The 26133-nt window shown below is 36.6% G+C and overlaps 2 protein-coding genes across 8 annotated transcripts in view; both read right to left on the bottom strand.

The window, feature by feature from the left end:
- Window positions 1-15051, bottom strand: part of LOC109837532 (methyltransferase-like protein 6) — a 38348-nt gene extending 23297 nt beyond the window's left edge. For 5 of the 6 annotated variants that reach the window (XM_020405821.1, XM_020405822.1, XM_020405819.1 and 2 more), the window contains exons 1-6: window positions 14800-15051; window positions 14606-14715; window positions 13195-13406; window positions 13018-13094; window positions 1367-1469; window positions 1070-1212 (exon numbers count right to left, since the gene is read on the bottom strand). In XM_020405821.1, coding sequence (XP_020261410.1) covers window positions 1070-1212; window positions 1367-1469; window positions 13018-13094; window positions 13195-13406; window positions 14606-14715; window positions 14800-15000 — 846 coding nt within the window. In that variant the 5' untranslated portion in view covers window positions 15001-15051. The remainder of the gene's footprint in view (window positions 1-1069; window positions 1213-1366; window positions 1470-13017; window positions 13095-13194; window positions 13407-14605; window positions 14716-14799) is intronic. The other variant, XM_020405817.1, reaches the window with a different exon arrangement.
- Window positions 17925-24998, bottom strand: LOC109837531 (ethylene receptor 2-like). 2 transcript variants are annotated; one of them, XM_020405815.1, is made up of 3 exons: window positions 24564-24998; window positions 22249-24108; window positions 17925-19051 (listed from the first exon to the last, which is right to left on the bottom strand). In XM_020405815.1, the coding sequence occupies exons 2-3, from the start codon at window positions 23992-23994 to the stop codon at window positions 18503-18505; spliced, it is 2295 nt and encodes a 764-aa protein (XP_020261404.1). In that variant the 5' UTR covers window positions 23995-24108; window positions 24564-24998; the 3' UTR covers window positions 17925-18502. The 2 variants fall into 2 exon arrangements, with proteins under 2 accessions (XP_020261404.1, XP_020261405.1); XM_020405816.1 differs by lacking the exon at window positions 24564-24998 and adding an exon at window positions 24363-24494.

Below are 26133 nucleotides of genomic sequence, written 5' to 3'. Positions count from 1 at the left end.
ATTATCATTTTCACCTGAAGTCAACCAAAAGTTCCTAATGAAAGCATGAAACATTTTTTAGCAATCAATAAATAGCCTAAATAGACTTCAGGAAAATAGTAGACATCTAGCTTTGGTAAAAATAAATGTCTGAGGTATAACAAGTAACACCATATTTGCAATCTAAAAGCAGTTATACGAGAAATCAGATTAGGATATTTATGGTCTAAGAGTACAAGTGCATGGAACTTGTGAGACCACACACGTTAGATGATTATGTATATGCTAAATTTTTGACCTACCATACACTATTATTACTTTGTAAAAGGAACATGACTTGACTCTTCAACTTTATACATAAAGGTACACATATATAAACTTATTTTAACAAAAGCAATAATTTTTTCCACTATAGCCTTTGGTTTATAAATGAAAATAAATAGATGTCACAAACATTAATATGAATAACAAAGTAAATGTAATGTGTGAGATATATGTGAAATAAGTGTCCAAGTGTTAAATTCAAACAAGCATTCTAAAATTGAAGTTACGTTTGAATAAGTACATTCACGTATCCACGACTATCCAAGGAAGTTTCGGTGTCTGGTACGAGTCCAGACTGTCTAGTACGGGTACAAAACCCATGCTGCATAGGGCATGCATATGTGTGAATTGCATTGTACAAATTTTGGATGTATTTACCTGATCTTCCTGTGTTTTCCTCTCAAAATCCAATTATTCTGCAGTCCAATTTGAATCAATGTGTTCTTCCAGATGTTGTTACTTGAGATTAATATTATATCAACAGTGCTTCTCACAGCTTTATGCAGGAACATTATTTAAGTAAAAGAAAAGATTTGTGTATTATAAGGGCATAATGAATTGAATTAAGCTAGAAACATGCTTAGAAAGTTAAACTGATGTATGGAACAACCATAGACATATCTTCCATGAACATTATAAGCAAGCTGCTATGCACAATAGTGATCCCGTTAACTAGGAAAAGACAGTCGTTCAAATATGCTCCACTGCAAAGATCATGTACAGTAAAAAAATGGATATTGTAACTTTGGCAATGACAATATGTTACCTCTATGAATCCAGCATGAAGGAAAAGGTCCCGCACAATTTCCAGTGAAAAGAAATAAGAAAGAGTACCGTCTGACCTCATGTACTCCCTGAATCCCAACCTTTGTTCAGGTGGAAACCGAAGCATCGTCATGTCATAAAGTCCTGCAATTATAAAGCAATTTAGCTACCATTAAAATATTACAACTAAAAGATGGCAAAACTACTAGAATTCCATAGCTAGTCCTAATCAACAAAGATTTGAAAACAATAATCCAGTCACAACATGCTTTCTGGTGAATCAAGAGTAGGACAATACCATAGTCTCTGAATAGAAGCAAACACCCAGGCTTTAAAACAGAGAGGCATCCTTCAATGACATATGACATCTTCTCAAATGGTACTGCTGACAAAGTGAATATCTATAAATTTAGAATCAGGATAAAACATTAGATTCCACAAAGAAAAGTTACACTTCAAGACAAGGAGAGATATCATAACTTCAATATAGCATTGGTCCTAATACATCTCCTAAAATAAAGATATAACTGCTGAATTGATCCATTAAAAAAAACCATTGCATTGATTCGTTATGAACCGGAGATAACAATCTAAAAGGAGAAACAAATGTCTCATGTTCTTCCATCTTCCTCTTTAAACATGTACGGTTCTCAACTTACAAGAGAAATAAAGCATGAGTCTGTCAGAGCTTCTGATCGGATGATGGGGAATTAAAACAGGTTATTGTAAAGATGGCATCTGCTGATAATCTGTATGTTGCACAGGCATAAAAACGGGGCATGGACATGACAAGGCATGGATACGTGGACATACAAAATCGTAGAAAGACTAGAATTAGGGTATTCCATGGACATAGCCACAAAACGATAGTATATACAAGAGTGTATAAACATAGATAAAACGTTAAGACGAGGATATACTATAACATCAAGTTTCATAAACAAATTGTCTGAATATAATTTCATACAAACTCGAGATATCTAACAATATAAAGCATATAACTAAAAGCTAAACTTCCCAAGTAGACCATCTTGCGGACATGTATTCACTGAGGATCTAGTATTACATGTAGGTGCCGACATGTGTTGGACAAGGATATGGAGAACCCCAGCATGGTGCAACTTAGATGTGAGCTATAAGAAAACCTGATCCACTAAATAGCTTAAGGATACTCTTGGCTGAAAAACATACCAGATACCAGACCCAAGTCAACAATTTAAGCATATACATTCTAACAATTACTGATTTGTAATGGTTTATGTTTCAAATCCCTAGCTATAACATGAATCATGAATCTCCAGCGATATGATGATTTGATGAAATATCTTGACTGCCCCAACAATAATTGGGCAGTATGAAACCTCATGTTAGTTGCTTCGTTGTCCTAGGCTTGGGATGAAATATGAACCAATACAAATTAATTTAATTGAAGAATGAGTATAAACCTATACGTGCATAATTGAACTTGGGTTAAAATCATTCTTGGATGTAGATTTAGATGAAATTCAAACCTGGAATGAGTTTGGTTAGTTCTACTTGCATAATTGAACTTGGGTTAAAATCATTCTTGGATGTAGATTTAGATGAAATTCAAACTTGGAATGAGTTTGGTTAGTTCTACTTGACTTTGGGATAAAAGAGAAGATTTCTGAGACACATGAATCAAGATTTGCCATATGAACTTGATGCTACAAATCAGAAAATTGACGTGATAGGTCCAAATAAAACTCTGAAATCATTGTAAGAGGTGGAGGAATTTATTGGAAATATGCGAAGTAATTTTATTCAATAGAGATGGATCCCATACAAAATCCATCCCAGGTGTCTTGGTGCACTGGCACATCATGAATCCTCCAACTATGGTATCTTTTTTTTTTAAATGAGCAATTAGTCAAATTCTTGAACAAGTTCCTTTGAAAGTGCACATTCAACCATACTGTCAAAAAGCTTATGATGACGTTTTGTAGACGAGTAATGTATATTAGCAAATCTAAAACCTAATCTACTAAATCAGTTAAGGATCATCTTGCATGCAGAAAGCAAAGACAAGGTCGAAGTGGAAGGATCATTGCAACCTATCTTTTAGTGATATTTCATTCACTGGGTTCCCTTTCTGTCTTCTTTCCTTTTTTATCTTTTTCTTCATTTGTTGTTGGTGATGAATTGTATACAGGAAAGAGAATTACAGAGGTTCAAGTGCGACGTTGGCAGGAGCCAATTGAAGTCTTGAAGAAACGTTTCACCCAAGGAGTGCAAGCTCAGTTTTTAGTATAAGTTCCTCCTAGATTTTTGGGCTTCAGCTACTTTTGTACTCCTGACAGTTTTATGTTTTAAGCCACATATTACACATTACATATACACAAGAAAATAACATATTACTTTTTAAAAAGTTTTAAAAAAAGGTTGTAATTGGATCCTGAAACTATAACATCCTGAACCAGATGATAACAATTCGCATAACATATTAAACTCTTAAAATAAATTAAAAGTATGCGCACTATAAAGTAACAGCCTAAGCGGCTCTTTTCATTAGATAAATTCAGATCATAAGGTTAAGTTATTCATGGTTTAGAGCTTATAATTGCCCAATAAGCATATGCTAGATATTAGGAATGTTTTTCATTTGTATGATCTGCATCTCTTATGCATATATTTTAGTAAATACATCCCTCTTCTCCCATTTCTCCTTTTCGTTTTACTTGTTTTTCTTCTTCAACAAGATAAATCATGTATTCTTCCAGTTTTTTCATGCAAATGAGGATTAATATAAAGCCACACTTAAAGATATATTGTTATGTCCAGGCTATAGGTCCACCAAAAAAACACTAAAATTTGTGGAGGTTATACGGTTACCTCTTCATTTATATGCTTTATACAGGTCATTATTGAGTTACTGAATTGAGTGAAGAAAATTCTCGGGTTTCAACTGAAAAAAGAAGTAATTTTGTTAAATATGAGCTTGGACCAGTGCCTGTTGAAGACAAAACATTACTAAAGGTCAAGCACCTTAAGAGAATTATAATTACAGGTTAGGGACCGGACAAGTTTGTCATTTATCAGTCATAGATAACCCACAACGTAGTCAAATCAGAACTTTTGATAGGGATCACAATATCCAGTTCTACTCCAGGGGCACTTGGCATCGTAGATAAATTATTAGAGATATCTTAAGAGTTCTTGTTAGGAAAGGATTGTGTTGTTTTCAATGTTACAGAAGGTGCTAGGCAGACTAGGTGTTTGAGCCAATGCCTAGCACCGCCTAGATTCTTAGGCGGCGTCTAGACGTTTAGCTATTTTTAAAATTATTTAATTATAATAATTGATAAAAATACGTATTAAATTCATATAAATTTGTAAAAAAAGGTAGCAACCTTAGATTCACAGTAAACCATGCATATTTATATACTAAATAGCCAAAATAATAACTAATAAGATTATAGAAAGCGCTAGGAGGCCAGACACTGGACCTGACGCTTAGAGCCTAGTAGGTTTCCTTTTTTTATTTTTTAATTATAATAATTGATAGTAAATATCAATGTTATAGAAAGTTTAGGTGACAGACTGGTATCTAGGCGGATTTCTTTCTACAATTAAAGGGTGATCGAGGAGGTTTTTACTAAAGGTCGGAGAAGGTAGTGTGGGTGTTCATATTTAGAAGTTAAAGGAGTTTGAAGGAGGTTGGAGAACGTTGAGGCTATAACACAGAAAATTATGATCAATGTCTAAAGGGTGTAGTCCACGTAAGCAGACAATATTCCCCTAAACACCCTAAAAACCTAGGTGGACAGCCTAGGTACCGCCTTGACGCTAGACGCTAATTAGGCAGCCTAGATACCACCTAGGTCTAGGTGTACGCCTAGGCGGACTAAGCGGAGGCTTTTTAAAACAATGGTTGTTGTCATATTTTATCTGCATTCAGATTCCTTGTTAGGATAGGATTATGTTTGTTTTCAGATTTTATCTTTGTTAGATGATAAGGTAGTTAAATCAGATTGTATTTAGATGAGATTCAATCTTGTAGATAAGTTTGAGTTTGTTTATCCTATCTGTATAAAAGATAGAACTCTGCTTGCTTTGAGGAAGGACGATTGAAAATAAACGTGAGTTTGAATTGGTATTTGGAGTGATTCCAGTATTTTCTTTATTTCTTTCTCTTTTTTCCTGCGTTCGTTTCGTTATCACGCTATCTCCTCTTCATAGATACATCGCAGGGACCCAAACTCCATCATCATCTCTTCTGTTTTGCACAAGGAATAGGTTTGCAGTTTCAGCTATCATCCCCGTCTTTCATTCGTTCGCCATCAACACCAACCAGCCCTCAGTCACAAGCCCTCGCCATAGCCATCGCCTGCTGCCTGAAACTGAACTAACCAGCCACAAAACCTCAACCCCGCTGCCTCAAGATCCCAATCAGATTCACCAAGACTTCAGACCTATACCTGCGATTAATCTTCTTATTTTCATTAGTAAACAGTGCTAAACTGAAGCTATTATTCTATTGCTCTTATTTGGGACTAATTTGTGTATTGAACTCCACTGCAGGATCTGGTTATTAAGTTGTCGAGTCCAGTTGCTGCATGTTGGACTACGATTTGTGTACCGTGCTTGACTTCTCACACCACAGGTTTATGTCGAACGCGTTCGTTATTTGCTGTGATCTTGCTTCGGTTATTACTGTCAACCGTTAATTTATTAGATTTCATTATTTAAAGTTATTATTCCGCTACAATTTTAGTGTTTGTCTGTGTTTACTTTGCATAATAGTTACGTTTAGTCACTTTTTCTATTTTCGATAGATCGTGCTACGTTAGATTGGTATCAGAACCTAGGTTTAAAATCATTAGCAACCAAACAAAAATAATTATCATTATGAAGTGTGAGGAGTGTCATATCAATGATGTTAATCCTGATTGTAGTAACTCATGTTTCCACAAACTTTGGGTCAAGATCTTAAATGCAGCTAGGCCTCTTCCACCACCCCCAACCTAAGATATAGGTCAGTTTTACTTTAATAAAAAAAACTTTTTTTTTGTTTTTTCAATTTTAGAAAAGGCTTTATTTCTAGTTAACTTGATTTAATCGAATTTGCTTTTAGAAGAACTTAATTTTTAGGACCGTTTATTTCTAGGTTAGGTAATTAAAAAAAGAGAAAAAAATTGTAGTTTAGTTTAATTTTTTCTTTTCAATTATTTTCTATTATAGGTTGCTAATTGTATGCGGTTACGTAGCGGAACGATCTATATGGCCGAATCGAATATAAATGAAACTTTAGATAAAATCTTGAACACTCTAGAAGATTTTAGCACACGAGTCACTAAACTCGAAGACGATCGATTAGAGGATAACAACCAATATAGGGATGAATATCCTAGGGATAACTCTAGAAACCCAAATAATAGACTTCGCCTTCCTCCTGTTAGAAGGAATTTAGATAGAGGCCAAGAGAATTGGAATAGGTTCGATGATATAACGAAGCGAGTTAAAGTAGAAGGCCCTTCCTACGACGGGAGACATGATCCCCAGGCTTTTAGTGATTGGATGCCAGACATGGACTACTATTTTGACTGGTATGACATGTCCGACGATTGTAGGGGTTAGATTCGCGAAAATGAAGTTGTCTGGCCCAGCAAAAATTTATTAGACCTCGGTTGAAAGACAGCTAGGGCGTTTAGGACGTCCATCTATAGAATTTTGGGACGAGATAAAAAAAGATTGAAAGAAAAATATTTACTCCTCGCCTATAAGACCCAATTGTTAGATCAATTAAGCACCTTGCGGCAAGGTAGTCTATCCATATAGGAGTATATGAGCAAATTTGATGATCTAATGGTTCGTTGTGATATTTAGGAAGATCCTATTGATACTTTGTCCAGGTTTCGCACAAGTCTTAGGGCAAACATTAGGAGAGAAATGATTCCTCATACAATAACCTCGTTAGAACATGCCTATCAAGTTGCTCAAGATTTCGAGCAATATTTCAAGACACCTAGCACTAAGAAGATCTCTACCACAATAGGAGAGTCATCTAAAAAATAAATAAATAACAAATTAAAAAGTTATAATAGCAAGTTTACAGATCAAAAGAGACGGGCCACTGTAAGTAGCTCCACAAAGAAAGACGAGAAACCTAAACAATGTTTTAATTGTGAGGGTATAGGACATTATGCATACCAATGCTCTAGCTGTAATTTACACCTAGGAATAGGTAGATAAGAAACAAAAGAAGATGATGAAGATAAGGAAGAAGACGTTTATGATGTTAATAATGAGGATAGTGATGCAGATGAGTTATTAGACACATCTTTAGGCGTTATGAGGTGTGCACTAGCAACAACACAAAATGAATATGATAAGCATAGAAACTCTATCTTTCACACCTACTTTAAAGTTAATGAGAAAATGTATAAGCTTATAATAGATGGAGGTAGTTGCGTCAACGTAATACCCAAGTCAACACTTGAACATATGAGTTTAAAAAGAACCACATCTGCAACCCTATAGTGTCACCTGGGTAGATAAGACCGCTATACTTGTATCCCAGAGATGTCTAGTTACTATTCAGTTGTCTAGCTACTCAAACCACATTTGGTGTGATATCCTCCCCATGGATGTTGCCCACGTTCTATTAGGACAACTCTGGCTATAAGATAGAGATGTTACTAGTTTCGGGAAGTTAAATAACTTTGTTTTCACTTTCAATGGTAAAAAGATAGTATTGAATCCGACCAAACCAAAAGAACCTAAAGATGTTAAAGGTAGCACTCTACCTACGAAAAGTTAGCAAAACAAATATGTTCACATCTTAACTCAAAAGGAATTCATCAGGGAGAGCACTCTAAAATGTTTTGTGTATGCGATAGTGGATAGTGACCATTAGCGAGAGCACTATTAGTGAACCATCAAAACACCCTCCCGAAATTCGTCAAATCCTTTCCAATTATAAAGATATTATGCTCGATGAACTTCTTGATGAGTTACCTCCAATGCGAGACATCCAACATGTTATAGATCTAGTGCCAGGAGCCACGTTATCGAATTTACCGCGTTATAGGATGAGCATGCTAAGTTACACCATCAAATAGATGAATTATTGTGAAAATGCTTCGTTAAGGAGAGCTTGTGTCCTTGTGTCGTTCCTGCTTTGATTACCCCTAAGAAAGATGATAGTTGGCATGTGTGTAGATAGTCGAGCGATTAATAGGATTACTGTTAAGTATAGATTCCCTATTCCTAGGCTAGATGACGTATTAGATGTCATGGTAGGATCTAATATATTTTCTAAGATTGATCTTAGGAGTGGGTACCATCAGATTCGTATCCGTGATGGTGATGAGTGGAAAACCGCATTTAAAACTAAGGATGGGTTGTTTGAATGGTTAGTTATGCTCTTTGGATTGTTCAATGCACTTAGCATCTTTATGAGGCTAATGACACAAGTTTTAAGTCCGTTCCTAGGAAAGTTCGTTGTTGTATATTTTAATGATATTTTAATATTTAGCAAAACCCAGGACGAACATATGTTTCACTTAGTACAAACTTTAGACGTCCTCTGTAAGGAAAAGTTATATGTCAAACTAAAAAAGTGTGAATTCATGTCCACATCAGTCACCTTTTTAGGTTTTGTAGTCTCTAGTGAAGGAGTATCAGCTGACCCTGACTAAGTTAAGGCTATTAGAAAGTGGTCTATTCCTAAGAACATTCATGAAGTCGAAAACTTTCACGGTCTGGCTACATTTTATAGGAGATTTGTCAAAGGATTTAGTATTGTTATGTCACTAATTACAAATTGACTTAAAAAAGGAGATTTCAATGAACTAAATTTGCTACTAGAGCATTTGAGGAAATTAAGGAGAAGCTTATCACTGTCCTAGTATTACGTCTCCCTGACTTCTTTACGGTTTTTGAGGTTGCATGTGATGCCTCAGGAGTAGGTATAGAAGTGTTGAGTCAAGAGGGTCATCCTGTAGCTTACTTTAGTAAAAATTTAAATGAGGCTCGACAACGCTATTCGACCTACGATAAAGAGTTTTATGTTGTGGTATAAAATCTTAAGTATTAGCGTCACTATTTATTACTTAAAGAATTCGTCCTATTCTTGACCATCAAGCCCTATATTTAAATTCCCAAAAGAAATTTGGGCATAGACACATTAAATGGGTAGAATTCATTCAGGAGTACACATTTGTACTTAAACATAAATCCGGGGAAGAAAATAAGGCCGTCGATGCACTAAGTAGGATGTTTAGTATATTAAACACGATGAGTGTACGAGTAATTGGTTTTGAACACATCTTAGGAGAGTACTCCGCTTGTAGAGATTTTGGTAAAATCTACACTTCTCTTGCACATGACCCACCTGAAAGTGTAATAGGTTTCATCATTATAGATGGTTATTTGTTTAAAGATACCCAATTGTGCATCCCCAACACGTCACTTAGGGATCAACTTATTTGGGAGTTACACACAGGAGGAGCTATAGGACACTTTGGCCGTGATAAGACAATTTCTATGGTTGAGGATAGATTTTATTGGCTTAGTGTTAAGAGAGATGTTGCACGGGTAGTGTCACATTGTAGGGTTTGCCAAGTAGCAAAAGGTAGGAAACAAAATACATGGTTATACACACAACTACCTATACCATTCACACCTTGGCAAGACATGAGCATGGATTTTGTCTTAGGACTACCCCGCACCATTAGGAAAAACGATTCCATATTCATAGTGGTGGATAGGTTTTCTAAGATGGCTCATTTTATCCCTTGTAGCAAAACCTCTTACGCGTCTCATATCGCTTTCCTTCTCATGAAAGAGATCATTAGGTTGCATGGCTTACCTAATACAATCGTATCCGATAGGGATGTTAGATTTGTTAGTCACTTTTAGTGCACACTTTGGAGAAAACTAAACACAGGATTACAATTTTCCATGGCATATCACCCCTAAACTGATGGCCAAACAGAGATAGTTAATAGAAGTCTAGGAAATTTATTAAGGTGTCTTGTAGGAGACTATACCAAAGCATGGGATTTAGTTTTGCCTATGGTTGAGTTTGCTTATAATAGTTCTGTTAATAGATCTATAGGATCGAGTCTTTTTGAAGCCGTAACAAGATGTCAGCCTAGGAAACCAGTAGGCTTAGCATCGATTCCTTTGGGACCTAGATTTAGTGCTTCAGCGGACTCTTTTGCACAACATATGCATGACTTGTATCTAGAAATAAGGCGGAAAATTGTTTTAAGTAATGAATCTTATAAACTAGCTGCATATAACCATAGACGTTTGCATGAACTCGCAGTAGGTGATTGGGTGCTTGTTCGGGTGCGACCTGACAGGTTTCCACTAGGAACTGTGCAGAAGCTTCATGCACGGCAAACAAGTCCCTGTCGTGGCATTCAACGTACTGGATCGAATGCTTATGAGCTGGATCTGCCTAAGGAGATGGGGATAAACTCAGTTTTTAATATAGAATATCTAATCCCATATAATGAGTCAATGGGTATAACAGCTTTTGATGAAGCCACTACACCCTCAATCAGCTTGTCGTCACCGCCTACCATGCCTCCAGATAGAGTACCAAAGTCAGATGTGATTGAACAAATCCTTGATGATGAGATTGTATTGACTGCCGATGGAGGATTTTAGAGATATTTGATTTGTTGGCGTGGACATCCGCCTTCAGAGGACTCTTGGCTCTAGACCGAAAAGGTTCAGAAACTTGACCCGGACTTGCTACAGCAGTATCAACAACAACATTACTAGAGGTGAATCTTTCCAAGTCAGGAAGAGTTGATAGGGATCACAATATCCGGTTCTACTCCAGGGGAACTTGGCATTGTAGATAAACTATTAGGCCCCGTTTGGCAAAGGGTTAATGAAGAGGGGTTAAAGAGAAGGATTAATGTACTTAGCCCATTTGATAATCCGAATGACTACATTATTAACCCGTTAAATAAGTTTTATTTTAGCCCTTATGATCAGTTTTAGTGTTTGGGAATAACAATGATTTTGACTATTTTCTTTACAATTAGAAGGGTTAACTCTTATTCCATCTAAATAGGAGTATTAGTAAACCCCTCATTTTGAGGGGTTAACTCATTTTAACCCCTCTAGAGGGGTTAACTTAACCCTTCTATATTTTTTATGTTTGGCAAATTATGGAGGGTTAACTCACTTTAACCCTTATATAAATTTGTTGTGTTTGACAGGTTAAGAAGGGGTTAAGTCTCCTTAACCCCTCACTTAACCCTTTGCCAAACGGTACCTTAGAGATATTTTAGAGTTATTATTAGAAAAGGATGGTGTTGTTTTCAGATTTTAAAAATCTGCATTCAGATTCCTTGTTAGGATAGGATTATGTTTGTTTTCAAATTTTATCTTTGTTAGATGATAAGGTGGTTAAATCAGATTGTATTTAGATGTGATTCAATCTTGTAGATAAGTTTGAGTTTGTTTATCCTATCTCTATAAAAGATAGACCTCTGCTTGCTTTGAGGAAGGACGATTGAAAATAAACGTGAGTTTGAATTGGTATTTGGAGTGATTCCATTGTTTTCTTTATTTCTTTCTTTTTCCTGCGTTCTTTTCGCTGTCAGGCTATTTCCTCTTCATAGATACATCGCAGGGACCCAAACTCCATCATCATCTCTTCTGTTTTGCACAAGGAACAGGTCTGCAGTTTCAGCCATCCTCCCCGCCTTTCGTTCGTTCGCCATCAACACCAACCAGCCCTCAGTCACAAGCCCTCACCATCGCCATCGCCTGCCGCCTGAAACTGAACCAACTAGCCACAAAACCTCAATCTCGCTGCCCCAAGATCCCAACCAGATTCACCAACACTTCAGACCTATAGCTGCAATTAATCCTCTTGTTTTCATTAGTAAACAATGGTAAACTGAAGCTATTATTCTATTGCTGTTATTTGGGACTGATTTGTGTATTGAACTCCATTGCAGGATCTGGTTATTAAGTTGTCGAGTCCAGTCACTGCGTGTTCGACTAGGATTTGTGCCGTGCTTGACTCCTCACGCGTCAGGTTTATCTTAAACACGTTCGTTACTTATTGTGATCTTGCTTCGCTTATTACTGTCAACCGTTAATTTATTAGATTTCATTATTTAAAGTTATTATTCCGCTGCAATTTTAGTGTTTTCCCGTGTTTACTTTGCATAATAGTTTCGTTTAGTCACTTTTTCTATTTCCGATAGATCGTCCTACGTCAACTTTGGCTAGAAAGTATAGCAAAGGGTCTGGTAACAAGTGGCTCGTGTTGCGAGGGATTAGTATCATGAATCTATGGGAACGGATATGGTCCATGGATATCCAATTAAAACTTATGTTAAATACATCCATCAAAAAAAATTGTAACTTTTCTCCAAGTCCTTAATTTTCCGAACACCAAAGATTCAAATACACCATAAATAACATCTGAAATGATCAGTGTTCCATAGGTAGATATGTTGAATAACTATCGCCAAAAGGAATCTTTTATTAATGACAAAGACGAAAGACTAGAGTAGGATGATACAATCTACATCAAGTCCAACCAGGTCCGAACAAACAAACACCAAAACGTAGTACAAAAATTATATATTCAGCCTTATTTATCCGTTGGATTCTATCTTGTTCAAGCCAATCAATAGAGCTGGGGTTATAGTTGAAGCAGCCAATAAAAACCAAAATAACTATTCATAGTAGGCATGAAAGAGCTAAATTAGCCTGTGAAATTTATATTTACACACATGGAAATATTGATCATTTAAGTCTAGTACATCCCCATCAGTTTCTGTAGCAGTATGATGAGGAAACGGTTTCAAGAGAGGAACAACAACAAACAAGTAGATAATGCAAGTGAATCAGGTGATACTCGTATTTTATGCTAAGAAAATGGGTCATGCTTTTTGACGTACAAGTAACAGATACGCTGTGGCGAAGTATTAAGGCTACACGTACCAAAGTAATAAAATCAACCCCACCAATACAACACTGGGAACCTCTTAAGAGAGGCGGCTCATTTAATCTCGTGAAGTCTTCGGATTTGGCATATGAGGAAGAAAACATGAAAGGGTATTGTCAATATTTATATCAGAATATTAAATTAAAAAAACCAGTTTAAGTTAAAATTAGAACCTGATAAAAAGTCAACATGCTTTGTCAATGATGTCTTCTGACAATTAATGCAGAACAGCCAGTTGGGAAATGCATTTAAAGAAACATCAAGTAAAAATGGATGAAATCGATACTTGATCGAGACTGAATTTGTTGTATCTATCATCTCCTTTGCTATTTCAAGTACCTCAGGACTACAATCACAAGCATAGACAACAATGTCTTTGTTTGCCCTGAAAGAAAGCTTATAATGTTAGAATATTATAGCTACAATAGACAGTAGTATGAAGGTAAGGAGATAAATGTTTCATATATGTTGACGTTTAGTAAGAAGAACCCATAACGAGCAATACTTTCTCAATACTTATGCCAGGTTACGAGTCTAAGGCAATGATAGGGGCGGAAAAAAGTAAGAGGCATAAGAAAAGGAGGGGAGGAAAAAGAAGTTACAAGCCTTGGAATGAAAATGGCCAAAACCAACTTTGTGAAGGTGTTTAACTCATCTACATAAGTGTGAGTGGCTTGCATCAAGCACCTCCACTTCTACAGAGGCCATTGCAGACACAACTGTAGGAATAACAAAAGTGGCTAATAAAAACATGACAAAATCATAGACCATCTAAATAGCGTCACCAGAAAGTGTATTGAAAGCAATGAACTTGCATCCAAGATAGTCACTAGAAAGAGGTTTCTCCTACTTAAGTTGCATCAGGCTTCACTTACATTATACAGGTTTTGTCAACTTCATTACACAATCCTTGTATTATGATCCATTGAAAACATGAGGTAGATGGTCTTAACACATTTCGACAAGGCTTAAGAGTGTATCGTTTTCATTAGTTAGAGTTAAACATTTACTAAAGCATAAAGCCAATATCTTGCGTATAGCTGGGTTTGTTAAGAAGATGACACCAACTCAAAAGCTCGATGTCAGATCAAAAACGACTCACTCAGAGGGTCAGATTGGGGAGTTCATAGAGTTAATAAACAAAACAATGCTTGAACAGAACAAGCATTGCAAAGCATTGCAGATAAATAGAAGATCATTGTGTACCATGAAGTCAAAGGGACAAGTTATATAGCACTGTCAAAAGACAAACACTTCATTGGCAAAAATGTCAAGCAACATGTCAAAAAAAAAAAGTAGGGTAGCTGATATGAGAATGTGGAGGTGACCTTGCCACAGAGTAGAATCGTGAAAAGGATCTACAATGTGCATGAAATTATTTCGCCAAAATGGCCTTGTTGTTGCTTGTTGCAGTCCAAGAAAGTTTTAGTCCAATTGAAGGATTATAAAAGTCATAAATGCACACAATATATCAATCTCAATCAAATTATCCCAATGTTCAAGGGCTAAAAAACAATTTTTTTGCGTACGTCCATTAATGTTTACACTACCCCCAAAAAACCTAATATAAATTTAAGAGATTACCGCAAAATGGGAAGAACAGTGCTCCCATTTCCACATCCAACCTCCAAAACCTTGGCGGAATCAACACAAGCTCCCAACTCAGGGAACTCTTTCAGCAAGTACCTCCTCTCCTGCAAAATCCCAAAGAGAAAACGTAGCAAAATGAGAAGAAATCTCACAAAAAGAGAAAAGGTGAGAGAAAGAGAGGGAGAGACCTTGAAGAATTTGCCGGAGGAATGGCGGCGGTGGAAGCTCCTCCATGGCTCTGATGATGATGATGATGAGGAGGAGGAGGAGGAGGACGAGGAGGAGGGGGGAGAGAAGGGGGAGAGATGGTAGTGAAGAGATGGATCGTTCTTGATTTCTTCTTCAACTTCCTCCAATTCGAAATCCTTCGAATGGTATTCTTCTGCCATATTTTTCCTCTGCTCTTTTTTCTCCCCTTCTTTTTATTTATTTTATTTTTCGGGTGAAGAACTTAAAGCGAGGCTAGAGTTATTAGAGCAAATCCAATTTTTTCCGGCCCCTTTCGATATGAGCCTTTTTAATTTTAGGGCTTGTTTGGATTGAGGGGAATGAGAGTGAAGGGAAGTTAGGGGAACCATTCACCTCCATTCACCTTGTTTGGGAACACTTAGGAGGTGAAATTAATTCACCTCCATTCACCTTGGTTCACCCCCTAATAGTATAAAAATTGTTACCCCCAAATTGGGGTGTAACCAAGGGGAAGGGAATTCCCTTCCCTTCCCTTCCTTTCTCTTCCCTTCCCTTCCCTTCACTCAGTTTTCCTTAACTTCCCTTCACCCCCTACGAATCCAAACAGGAGCTTGTTTAGATTTGGAGGGGATGAAGGGAAGTTTAGGGAACCTAGGGGAAGTTAAGTTAAGGGAAGGGAAGGGAATTTCTAAAACTTGTTTAGGAAACTAGTAAGGTGAATCAAGGAGAAGTTATTTCACCCCGTTTGAAAAGTGTAATAACGGGAAGGGAAGGGAAGGGAATGTATATAAATTGGCATAAATACTCTCACATATTATTAAGTTATATCGTTGTTAGAAATTTTAGCCGTTGGATTTTGATCTTAGCTAGGGGTAAATATGTCTATCTACATTTGTTGTATTCCCCCTCTTTACCTTCACCCCCATTACACCCCAAATTGGGGGGAAGAAATCATGTTATTTTTTCACCTCCTTTCACCTCCCTTCACCCCTATTAACTTGCTATATTTACTTCCCAAACAAAGTTAAAAGTTACTCTCTCTTCCCCTCACCCCCATTACCCTCAATCCAAACAAGCCTTAGGGTGTGTTTGGATTTCATTGGCTTTAAGGGAAGTTAAGGGAAACCATGTGAGAGAAGGGAAAGGAAGGGAAGGGAGTTCCCTTACCCTTGGTGAGGGTAACAAATTTTATATTATTAAGAGGTGAACCAAAAAGAACTAGGGGTGAATAACTTTATCTCCTAAATGTTCCCAAACAAGATGAATGGTTCCCCTAACTTCCCTTCTCCCTTATTCCCCTCAATCCAAACAAGCCCTTAGTAAGGGGAAGGAAGGGAAAAAATTCCCATTCCTTCCCTTCTCCTTCATTACACCCTAATTTGGGGTGTAAGAATTTGAACCAAATTTCCTCTATATTCCCCTCCTCTACCTTCTTAAATAAAACTTTCAAACAAGGTTAAAATGAAATTTCTCTTCCCTTTTCCCTCTCTACCCTCCATCCACACAGGTCATAAGGAAAATGTTAAAAGTCCCTTAACATTCCCCTTATAATTTTATATTAATATTTTTTAATGGAGTTAATGTATAGTTAATCAAATTTAGTTAATGTATAGTTATTAATATTTAATTATTTATCGGTGATTTATATAAATTAATTATTATATAATATAATTATTTGTTAAATTTTAATATGATTAATTAATATTTTAATGATTATATAAGGTAATTTCTTAATTGAAATTAATTATTTAATTATTTTTAGTTATCAATATTTAATTATTTATTCATTTATAAATAAACTATATATTTAATTAATCCTAATCTATAAAATTAAAAACACTAAATATGAATAATTAAGGGGTATGGGTACTTTTAAAGGGAACCGTTGGGGGAGAACCTTCCCCTCTCTTAAAAATCCCCCTAGATTTGATGACATTAAATCCGTACTAAATGAATATTAATTATTAAACTATTGAGTATTGGGTTCATGCACAGATTTAGAGATTTGATTTTTATTTAGTGCATATTAAATACCGTTGACCGTTTTAACTAGATAGTTTTTTCTATTAATAATAGAAGTATATAGGTTAAGGGTGTGTTTGACAGTCCTTTAAAAGCGGGTTAGAAGTGACTAGCTCAGTTTTAGATGTTTCTTTATTTTTCAAAATACCGAGCCAGAATTATCTAACATTTTTGTAGGCCAGATTTTGGCCCTTTAGTTTATAATTGGGTCATACTGATTTTGGCCTGCTCTAGGTGGTAGAATATTTTAATTGATTATTTCAGAACTACTATAATGTGTTTATACCTGCATTGACATTTAATTAGGGTTTAATTTCAAAAAAATCCTTGAACCTTGGGTGGTTTCATAGATTACCTCTCTTATTTACGTGCAAAACCCCTCAAAAGTTCAACGGGATTTTGTGACAAAAAGATAGTTCAGGTGGTTATCTGTAAAACACCAAGGGTTGATTTTTTTCCCCGCAAGGTATCCCTAGAACCCTATGGTTTGATTTTTTTTTTTCTCCCCACGAGATATCCCTACATCTTATTATGAATGAGACTAATCTCTGCTCGTGTTTCATGGTCGGGACTAGCATGCTATGAATCGTACCCCAACATGAGCGCAATGGGGCCTTACATCGCTGCGCCTACCTTGCGGGTTTAAGTAATAAAACAATCTTAAGCTTTTGTCAATTCAACCTTGTCAACTAGCAGAGATTAGATCAGATTCCAAACTAAAAATAATTAAAACCGACAATTGGACACCTTTAAAAATTGCAAGACCAGCTCTACATTCTTGGGTCACAGTAGTAATCATTCCAATAAAGGAAGAGATTATACCAGGAGCCTTAAAGTCCAAACGCAAAGATTTTAATCTTCACAGGCAAATCCATAATCACAACCAAAAATAAAATAAAAATTAAAAAAAATTTCAAACTTATACCATAACTCCCATATCTTTCAGCTGAGGCTATTATAAAAAAAACTTATAATCAACTAAGCAAAGAACATTAAGTCATTAAGATTGTCTTCTAGCTCAGAACACAGAGAAACATACAAGGCAACTAATTAGATAACCACCCGAGGTCAAAGTTATCAGGGTTCAACTCCATGACTTGACTAGAAACAGCCATGGCATGCGCTTCCCCTATGAAAATCGTCTCAGAAGTATCATATAGTTAAATGAATCAGCAATTGCAGGGGCCCCTAAGCAATTACCAGAATGGAAAAAAGTTTCAAACCTACAAAAGCCTGCTCTTTGCTATCAGTAACAAAATACCAGGAAAATGTGCTTTTCACCCTTTATACAAATTTATTAGCAATAAAAACACGCTACTCCTTCGGCTTCGCAAGAAGCTGCCAACCAAGTCACAAGTCACCAGCTAACTCCTCTTTAACATCGACCAAGAAAATAAATGAATCTACCAACTATCTGCATCCAGTTGCTCAGTTCTCGGTGTATAATCTATGGCGTGTCGACACAAAGTTGAATCAAAAAACACTATCTTGAGTTCTGTATACATAAGTTTGGTATGCTCACAATGGGTAACATCAAAATATGATGGGCGTCCATGGAGAAAGAATTTAAGTAAAACACCGTCGCAGCCTAGGCCCAGATAGAGAAATTGATCATGATAAATCTGGCTCAACATAGAGAGATGCTGATGCATAACAATGAACTAGTTTACGCTTACTGTTCTAGGTATTATGCAGGACTCTATAAAGCTCTTCTCTCATGGAATGCAAAACCACTGGCTTACGAATCAACCCATTCATCCCAGACTGCAAGCACTTTCCCCAAACCCCATCCTCTGCACTCGCTGTCAAAGCCAGAATCGCCGGCCAAGACCCATTCCGAAGCTTCCGGATCTTCAGAGCCACCTCAAACCCATCCATTCCAGGCATATTCAGGTCCAAGATTATAAGCTGAAACGGTGGGGTTCCAAAAGAGCCAAGGGAACCAAGGCATTGGATTCCAGAAGAGACTGAGGTTACGTAGCATCCTAACTTCTCAAGGAGCTTTCGAGTGACTGCTCTATTGACAACATCATCGTCAGCTAATAAAACTCTGAGGCCTTTGAATTGAGGAGTGGAAGCTATCTGGTGGTGGTTCTGGTGATCTAAAGATCCTCCCCCTCCAAGTTCAGATAATGGAGTGAGAGGCTGTAGCTGAAAGTGAAGGATTAGAATTATGGTCTCTGGGGTGCCTTGAGGATTGGGGATAGCCCAGATGTTCCCTTGCATCATCTGTAGAGATTCAAGACAAAGATTGAGGTTTAGTATATAAATATGATATGTAAGTGACACTAAGATTTTTCACGAGTAACCCATTAGGAGACATTAGCTTCGTGCCATACAACTCATTAGTTCAGAACCATCGTATTGCATTTATGTGTCTCCAAATGAGAAGAAAAGAAAAGGAATACCAGCCTGTGCAGAGCTATAGGGCCACAGGCGTAAGGTTCGAAGGTAGTTCTTGCATATAGGTTTTATTTTAGAGTAAGGATGTTCTTTAATCTACTTTCTTTGATCAAATTTCTATTTTTGAAAGTTATCAGCTCCTCTTTTCTCGGCTATGATAAAGATAATTGACAAAATTACAATACCAAAAATACATGACACAACTTGGGATAGAAGCCATGATCCTAAAGCCAATTCCTTTAGTGGGTATTACATCTGTTCAATAATGGCTATGTAACTTGAGTTGTTACAGAAATAGAAAAAAAGATAGGTCTGTGCTGTCCTTCATGGTGATATTGGTATTTGGTTGAAATAGAGGGTGATTCTTGCTTTCCACCAACAACACAGCATGTGAATGATAATGGTTTTCTTGATGATGTGTCATTTGTTATTCTCTGTTTCCGCAGAAAATCCATTTGCATCTTGTAGTTCCAGAATGGTCAGTAAGTATTCAGTATTCACAATAGCTCAAAGCTCAAAACATAAAACACTTTTCATTAACAGGTTTCCCAGTTGTGATAAAAGGCGCCCAGTGGGATAATGTTATGAAGAGACCTCAGAATAGAATTTGAGCGCTTGGTAACCCAGATTTACTTGATCAACGTCTTTGTCTTGGGCTTCACATTGAAGTTTTCAGTCATAAGGTTGATTTTACAGAAAACCTTCCATTATGCTCCAATCTCTATTTGGATTGTACTTGACCCGTAGTGTCAAAGAGATCTTTGAAGTTTTAATACCTTTTCCCATGTACGGTGGAAAATTTTGATCACCTTGATCCCAGTTCCAGGTTTTGCCATCAATGATAATCGCAAATAAAAACCTTTGCAATTTGACAATTTGCTAGTGACTATGCTGCATGGGTACTTTTACTGGAAGTTATACCCATACCCAACACGTACCCATACCTGAATGGAAACTTCTAGACACTTATTGAATATATGCATACATTATTCAGGCGTATACTCAATTGTATAATATGTGTTTTAATTTAGAATACTCATACACTTCTCGGACGTATATCCTACACTTCACATATATTTCTTATATATTGATCTTATGTGAATGAAAAGACAATATTAATCTTATGTAAATAGTAACTTTAATACATACAAATATGCGTAACATCTATATATATAGTTGCGTCCCCGTACCCTACCTTTTACAAGCTTGCCACGTCCCCGTACCCGTGCAACTGAGGCTAGTGGATACTGATATAATTATCAACTCCCACACACTACTAGGTTGTATTTTTTGAGAAGGATAGAACTCATCAGCGTAACCTACATAATCGGAAATATGAGAGAAGGAGAGGGAGAGGGGGAGAGATAGGGAGCTCTAAGCCAGATTGACCCCTAATGTTTACCAGACATTTCTAAGAAACCCTTAATTTAATATTTTAACCCATTAAGCCCTTAGTTATTATTTCTAGTCTATTGAATGACTATGCTTCCCCACCGAGAGTTTTCCCACTCTACCCTCAGCAAAACACTGTTTTTGGCTATGTTTAGGGCGGAGCACCAGCATGTGGACTTAATTGACTGGAAACTATGATACATGGGTACTTCTATTTGAAGCCGTACCCATACCCGTCACGTACCCGCACCCAAATTTCCTCAGACACTCCTTGAATATATGGATACATTTATTCAGCCTTGAATATATGGATACATTTATTCAAACGTGTGGTCAGTTATAAAATACTCGTTATACCCTTCTTGGATAGACATCCTCGACTGCACATCCACGTTATGATCTACATATAAAAGAAACATAGAAATGTTTTAAGAATTTTAATTCTCATAGCCTGTGAATGAAAAACAATATTGATCATGTAAATTATTAATTTCTATATCTGTATATAGCCGTGTTCTTGCACCTACCATTTACAAATTTACCATGTCCTGTATCCATACCCACTTCCATCCAAAATAGACTGAAAATAATAACTAAATGGGATCAAAGGTTTAAAATTTTAGGTTAGAACTTATTAGAAATGTAAGATAAACTCAGGGGCTGATTTGACTTTGAGTCTGAGGGTTAGGGGATGTTTATTTTAGGAGAGGCAGCAAGTGTCATAAACCATCCAACTTAAACTGAGAATTGTGTTTTGGTAATAATTACAATGCATATTGCAGAAAATCATAATAAAAATAATAATACAATTAAATGCTATTGGGCTTGCTTTCTAACTCCGCAAACAACATGTTGCTCCTCTAGAAACTACAATGATTGACTTGCCCTCCTGAAAAAGGTTCCTTTTTTTATTTTTCAGATAGAAACCTCTTGCCAGCTAAAGGACTTTGACTCTGTTTTTAACTCCATCTTTTTGGAGGAGTTAAAGCTCCCTCATAACCTTGAATCGGTCCATACACCTCTCTTACTCCCTCCAAAAAAATTAAGGATTTTACCCTCCCACCCCCACATCCCACCCTCCTCTACCCCCAATCCCCAACCCTTGTTCTGGCCAAATAGGCGCTCTTACACAAACCCAAGTGAAATCAACATAATTAAGGAAGCTTCACACATTATGCACATTAGAAATTTTATTATTTCCTTAAATAAAACTTTATAAAATCAAATAGTCAATGCACCTTTAAAATCTTTTGCAGTTTGAGAGTGTTGTCAAAAACATCTGAGAGGGCAAAAACAGAGATCACTAGAACTTTGTTTATTTCGTTGAATAAAACTTTATAAAATAAAAATAATCAATGCACCTATAAAATCTTTTGTAGTTTGAGAGTGTTGTCAAAAACATTTGAGGGGGCAAAAACAGAGATCTCAAGGACAAAAAAATCATCATGAACATCTCACACTCGACACTCATGGCATAAATTATAATAGATAATTGTAAAATGCATAAACTAGCATAACTACAAACTACAGTAATTTCCAGAAATAAATAGAAGAATGGATATAAATCCATTGAGATAAATAAGGTTAGTACTAAATCTAACGTTATAAAAAGAATTAAGACATTAGCTAACCTGCACAATCTTCTTGCACATGCTGAAGCTAAGGCCCATGTCAAAAGCTTCAGAATTAGGCCACCAAGCAAGCTGTACCAATGAACTTGAATCACTATTTTCTGGTTTCTTGATTGCAATCTCAAACTTCACACAAGGATATCCATCAGAAAGGTTTGATTTCCACGGCATCCATCTCTGATCTAGCCTGTCTTTATCCTCATTATAGCTACAAACTCTGAATGCAACAAATCCTTCATCGCTCCCATTCAATAAATTTGCCACAATATGCAATATTACTTGAAAGATCCTCTTCTCATCACCTACAACTCGATCAGGAACAACATTCTCAACCTGAAACCCAAAACCAAAACCTCTACAATCACATAAACATCTTGCGACACTAGCAGCCTCCTTAATCATAGAATGCAACCTGAAAGATCTTGGCTCTAAAGTAAGCCGTTCATTGTTTATAGTGGATATTTCCATCACATCATTGATTAAAGTTGAAACTACACCACCGGTTTTAGACATAGTATTGACAATGAGCCTCTGTTCAGGATTCAATTTATCTTGTTGCAGCATAGACAGCAAGCCGAGAATAGAATGGATCGGTCTCCTCATCCCCTGACTTATAACATTTTGGAAAGAATTCCTTGCTTCACTTGCCATCAAAACATTCTCTTTTTCCCTCAACAAAGCCCTATTCTGCTCCTCTAATTTGTCTCGCATCAGCTGGGATTCCTCCAAAACTGCAGCATGTGAGAGGGCTACAGCGACCTGATCAGCCACCACTTCAACAATCTCCAGTTCATGGCTACTCCAATGCCTACAATTACCACCCGGGAGAACTAAGACTAATATTGCATAGTGGGTTTGAATAATTTCCGGTGTCCCGCCTTTGAAGTTGGAAACTTTTAGCATTGGCATTCGAATCGCAGCCACTGGTCCTGGTTCAATAGCAGATCCTTCACCACTGGCAGAAGCAAGCATTGAATCCGGTCTTAGTATCTTCACACCCTTGGCTTCTTTAATTTCTAATACATCCGGGTCATCAATGGAAATCGATTGGCTATACAAGTTTGAAGGGATCCTCGGTCTCAGCTCATGAGTCAGATTCATCTTTTTCTTATCCTCACTTGGCATCCACACCGCACAATTTTGCAACCCCAAAGTATTTGAGAGCTCAACCAAAGTGGTGTACAAGATGGTGTGTCTATCAAGTGATTTCCGAATCTCTTGAGTCAGCATTCTCACATGCCAACTTGTTTCCTCCTGCATCTTCATCATTCCAACTTCTCGATCCAACTCCCGGGCTTTTATTCTCAAGAAATTCTCTCTCACTTTGATTCTCAAGAGCTGAGGGATCAAAGTCAATAGGGTTATCGCCGTCGCAAAGGAGACAAGGGCAGTGAAGAACTTGGAGATGGTGAGGCTCAGCATCAATAGAAAAGAATGGGGTTCGTAGGTGAAGACGTTGAGAAGGTGGGTTAACCCGCAAAGAACTATGAAGGCACCGAACTGGATAACTATCCATTTGAAAGGGAAAAGATTGGAGCAAGTGGCGAAGTATAGAAGTTCCAAGGGAATAGAGAAATAGGCTGTAGCAATGAGGAAGTCACTCACTTTCTGACATTGGAGAATACCTTCGACGGTCCAGATGCTGTCGCCATCGCAGTTGCATCGAGGGAAGCCAATCTCAACAGCAGATGATTGGAAAAGCAACAGAGCAGAGACCAGCAAGCCACAGCACAACGATCTTAACATTTGCTCTAAGAAACTTCATTCAATCTATTCCTGCAAGATAATTTCTGGAAATGAATCTGGCCACCAAAGCAACACCAGCCCTAGTTTCCAAATCTAAGGATACCTTTGTCAGCCCTAAAACAAACACAGAACAAATCACCATCAAATAAAGAAAATTACCAATTAGGCAAAGAAATAAGAAAGGTCCCAGAAGTCTGAACCCAAAATTGATATATGCGATAAATATCATCTATCTATGTATACACATAACAAAAGACCCAGTAATCAAAAGTTTTGATATAAAAAAAGAAGCTGTAATCAGCCAGAGGACTTCAAGATCCTCAAAAGTACAACCAAAAGGAATAAAATAATTCTCAAATCTAGCATACCCAATAACCTAAATCCAGCAGCGAGAGATCCACACCCATCAAAATCTCATCTTTTCATCTCCCATATTCACCGCCCCTTACCCTTCTATCACTATATATTAATGAAGGAAATAAAAAAGGAAATATTTTGGAGACTGGGTATAAAGTAAACCAACTGGAAATTAAAAGTAAATAGCAGCAAACAACAAATGGAAGCCGTACCCGTAACACCACCATCCCCAGTCCACAAGAGAAGAAGGGCAAATCCCCAGTAATTCATTCACCCAAGGGCCCATCTGCAAAAATACAAAACAAAAAACTTCGGCAAGCTCAAAACAGCAGCGAGTAGTTTTCTTTGAATTCCTAGTGCATCCTCATCCTCCTCTGCTGGGATTTTTCCACCCATGGCATTTGAAAGTTCGAGGGGTCAGCCAGAATTGGGAGGAAAGTCTGGGTCTTTTCAGGATTTTGACGAGTCATAATCTATATTTTTTTTATTTTTTTTAACTTGTATCATTCAAGCATGGGTCGAAGAGAGAAATAAAGAGGGAGGCACAGGAGAAAAAAAAGGCAAGATGCAACACGAAACAAATGAAGCGGATCCCGAAAATAAACAAATGAGGGGCTTGATATTTCTACTCTCTCTTCCTTGAGGGGGCATCGGTCAATTGGAACTGGTAGGATATATTATATTGGGATAATTTTATGGAAGTGGGATATTTTAGTAGAACAATGAATGATAATTTTATGAAAGTGTGATATTTTGAAAGTGGGATAATTTTTTGAAAAATGATTTAAGGACCCAAAATATGAGACCAAGGGAGGGGACAAGTGTCCCATATTTTAGGTCCCCGTAGCACCACTCTAATTTTTTGAGGCGAGACAAACATTGTAAAATAACATGGTATAAATTTAATAAAATCAAAAGGTTATAATTTATGCATTTTGATGATATAATATTTTAATTTACATCTTTCTTATTCGTGAAGAAGAAAAGCAAATGGCAGTTCAAGTCTTAAAGGATATAGTGTGAGATTATAAGAAGTACATTATTAAATGGAGAAAATTAAGAACTCATGGTACTATACAATCACATTAAAATCACGTATAATATTATTTAACTAGCTTAATAGTTCATGTCAAATGTAATTCGTGTCGTCCAGATTTAAATCAAAGATTAGCGGTTACTAAAAAAGGAGCGATGACATTAAAACCACATATATTATTTAACTAGCTCAATAGTTCACGTCAAATGTAACTTGTGTCGTCCATATTTAAATTAAAGATTAGGAATAACTAAAAAAGAAGCATGTAGTTAGCAATTATAAATAAGCATGGCTTTGTAATACACAAGAGAACCAATTTGTTCCAGTTTGGTTCTACTCTAAAAAGTGGGATAAATTTAGAAACTAGAACTGACCTTTTCTATATAGCAGTGGGATTATTTTTTTTTTACAATTATCCCATACTACTTTTGTATCGGTTCTAATTGAATAACACTTTAAAATTTTATCACATTAAAAGTTCTAATTGACTAACACCACACAAATTTATCATACAAATTATTCCGGTTCTAGTTATAGTTCCGCTTAGATAACCATCCCAACTATATTGTGTCTTATAAAACCGCTGGTTTTACACTTTTCTCATCAAACTCTTTGATATCATTGCTTTAAAAAGTTAAATGATCGAAATATTCTTTTGAGAAAAGACTCATTCCAGCTAAGAAAACTCAACCAATAAAAAGGTGCACGTCTCTCTCTATAAATATAGCGGCTAGGTCACTTTTTCT

This window comes from Asparagus officinalis, chromosome 4 (assembly GCF_001876935.1).
Source record: "Asparagus officinalis chromosome 4, Aspof.V1, whole genome shotgun sequence".
Classification (NCBI taxonomy): domain Eukaryota; kingdom Viridiplantae; phylum Streptophyta; class Magnoliopsida; order Asparagales; family Asparagaceae; genus Asparagus; species Asparagus officinalis.
The sequence above is the reverse complement of the archived record's forward strand: the minus strand, read 5'-3'. Positions and strand labels throughout refer to the sequence as shown.